The sequence below is a fragment of the Rhipicephalus microplus genome, chromosome 8 (assembly GCF_043290135.1).
Source record: "Rhipicephalus microplus isolate Deutch F79 chromosome 8, USDA_Rmic, whole genome shotgun sequence".
Taxonomy (NCBI): domain Eukaryota; kingdom Metazoa; phylum Arthropoda; class Arachnida; order Ixodida; family Ixodidae; genus Rhipicephalus; species Rhipicephalus microplus.
In genome coordinates this window covers 35,777,068-35,779,953 of record NC_134707.1, presented here as the reverse complement: position 1 = coordinate 35,779,953, position 2,886 = coordinate 35,777,068, and the positions used below count along the sequence as shown (strand labels likewise).

Below are 2,886 nucleotides of genomic sequence, written 5' to 3'. Positions count from 1 at the left end.
TTATTCACGAGGTAAACTGACCATGGTAACTTCTGGTGCCTTCATATACTCTAACCATAGAGAGAGAAAGAGACAAGGTTGGGTGAAAACCAGGCTGCTTGACAAGCACAAAACATTTAGTTTGCTATCCTACACTAGCCAAAGTTTGTAGGCAAGCTAAGCCTTTAACTGTCTTTTTTGTTTGTGTGTTTGGCGCATTTTTGATTGCAGATAGTAAGCCGATATCTACAATTGGTACAGGAAGGCAAGATCACCAATGTTGTATATCGCAGAAAAAAAACTTTATTAAGTGTCAGTTCTACCCGAGGTATCCTCCACCAAAGCCAGAACCAGCATTTTGTCCAAACGTCGACTGTCGATACCCTCCTTGGTGACCTGCAGCTCCTTTGCCGAACCCGATAGAACCCTGGTTACGTCCGGAACCGAAGTTTTTGCTTTCGCTGGCTGAAAATCCCGAAGTGTGGCTGTACCCCTGGTTGTGTTTGTAGGCATTCACGTTCCTGTGGGCAGCACCACTGCCAAAGCCCACGGATCCCTGGTTGTGTCCACTAGCGCCACCTTGGTATCCACCTTGCTGGCCACCAGCCGAAGAGCCATAGCCGGACTGGAATCCCTGGCCGTTGCCGAGACCACCGCCATAGCCAAGACCAGCTCCTCCAAGAGCACCTCCGTAGCCAAGACCAGCTCCTCCGATGCCTGCACCTCCGAGACCAGCGCCGACGAGACCAGGTCCCACACCACCACCATAGCTACCGACTCCGAGACCACTACCCAGAAGGCCTCCACGTCCTTCAACCTTTTCTTCTTTGTCAGCTTCCTTGGCGGAAACACCGCACGCCACGAGGACGTAGACAACGGTAGCGATGAAGAGCTGTGATTTAAAACAAACAAATTTACATGGCTCAAGTATATGTATTCACTACTATTATAAGTATTAGATCACAATTGCCTTTCATAGTTAGATCATTCCTTCGACCGAGAGATGAAATCTGCTCAGTGCTCCCAAGTATCTCTGTTTGTGAGGTAATATTTAGAACTCCACAACGTTATTACATCACATGTATGCGTTATCAGAACGTGCACAGATGTTTTGGAAATCGATAGAGACACACGATAGAATACTGTGCCTTATGAAGGACCACAGAAGCATGATTGTTTATTCTATTTTCAGTGGGACAACACGCTGTAGAGTCTTCGTACTGTGAAATACTTTCTGAAATATTGTATGTGTACCTTCCAGGCACATATTATGCCAGATTAAGTGGTCAATCGTGGCTGTCTTTTTTAGCACCACAAGTCATCATTGTGCTTTTGAGAAACGTGTTGCAAGTTTTTCACTTATACGCATATTCGGCGAATTTCAATGTGACTTGCATTTTGATCAAGTATGAATATTATTGCAGCAATTCCTTTGAAACCGCAAAAACAGCCACAAAGCTTTTAATAGTAAAGTAACGAAATTCTATTACAGTTGTCTTCAACCATTTTGAACGCTTTCAAATAATTCTAATGTATACGTATTGGTTATTGTTAGTGGAAAATTTTTATTGCTCTGATTAGTACTTTTTTACACGTTCCTTCATATTATTTGTCTCTGAGAGGTAAAGCAACGCTTGGAAACTTTTTTTAGTTTTTGTGGACAAAAACTTGCTACTCTAGGCGAGACATTTCTTTTTTTCTACATATTCTTCTTAATAATTTCTAACATTTAAGCATGCTTGATTATATTACATAAAAATACTAGATGTGAAGCATTTCTTAACGAGATGCCAGCATTGCAGAAAAAGACCTTGTCGCTACTAGGGTGACCACGAAGTGCACGCAGCTGCTCAAAATACCGATATAACTTAGTCGAACCCGCAACGCCTAATTCAAAGCAATAAACTATGACATATGGGCCAACAATTGCCTACTCATTTGCATGAAACCAACTCCTTGTATGAGTGGAACCTGACACGCTTCTCAACTAAACACGCAGCTACAAATACATCTGCACATCAGCTACGTTCTTAGGTTAGAAGCGGGAAAAAAATGTTACCTTCATTTTCGAGGGTTTTGTCTTTCACACAATGTTCTCGTTGAGTCAGAACCTGGAGATCCACCGCTGGAGGTAACTGAACGTCTACCATGCAGTGTCGCCGTATTTATACCATATGCCAACGACTCGTTCAAAAGTGGTTAGGAAGAACACAAACAAAACAGAAAATGACGGATACTAGTTCCCACGACACGCTTATCATTGTAGACGTCATGCTTCCCTCCTCGAAAAAATCCTGTCTGAAGTACTGGAAACGTTATCTCCAAGTCTAAAAGCGTCTTGCTGATGTCTTTTGCCATTCGTTGAATCTTGCTCTTTTCCACTACCAATGAAGCAGCCTTCATGTCTACCATCATGCAAATAAGCTCTCTGCACACCACCCTTCCCCCTCGCATCCTAGCAATTTCCTTTTCTTTTTACAGGTGGTTTATGTGTAAAATAAGAACAGAAAGGATGTCCGCTGCCGTAGGATAATGTGACCCTTTCACTGCACTCGAAATACATGTCATAGTATTCCCGAGCTTTCCAGGGAGGGTTTGACCTCCAAACGTATTTTGGTTTATTTTCTCTGAAGTGCAAAAGTACTCAAATGACAGAGTTGGATGTCTTTTGCTTGAAAAATGTATATTTGTGTTGGCCTCGTCTTGTGATTGTTCACAACGTAAATTTTTCGATACATTAACGTTAAGACAGTAAGGATAACAGATGATAATATTGATTAGAGTTTCACGTGCCATCATAACAATATCATCAGAGATATGCCATATAGTTGATTGCTGCGGAAATTTCAGCCTCTCAGTGTCTTCACAGAGTGATATCCCAAAGAACAAGGACGTCTGGAATTTCAC

The 2,886-nt window shown here is 42.3% G+C and overlaps 1 protein-coding gene across 1 annotated transcript; it reads right to left on the bottom strand.

Annotated features, from left to right (window-relative positions):
• Positions 1-259: 259 nt before the first annotated feature.
• On the bottom strand, positions 260-2,173 carry LOC119164384 (uncharacterized). The gene is made up of 2 exons (XM_037416564.2): positions 2,039-2,173; positions 260-871 (listed from the first exon to the last, which is right to left on the bottom strand). Exons 1-2 carry the CDS (start codon positions 2,042-2,044, stop codon positions 299-301), a joined length of 579 nt encoding a protein of 192 aa, XP_037272461.2. The 5' UTR covers positions 2,045-2,173; the 3' UTR covers positions 260-298.
• Between the last annotated feature and the right edge of the window lie 713 nt (positions 2,174-2,886).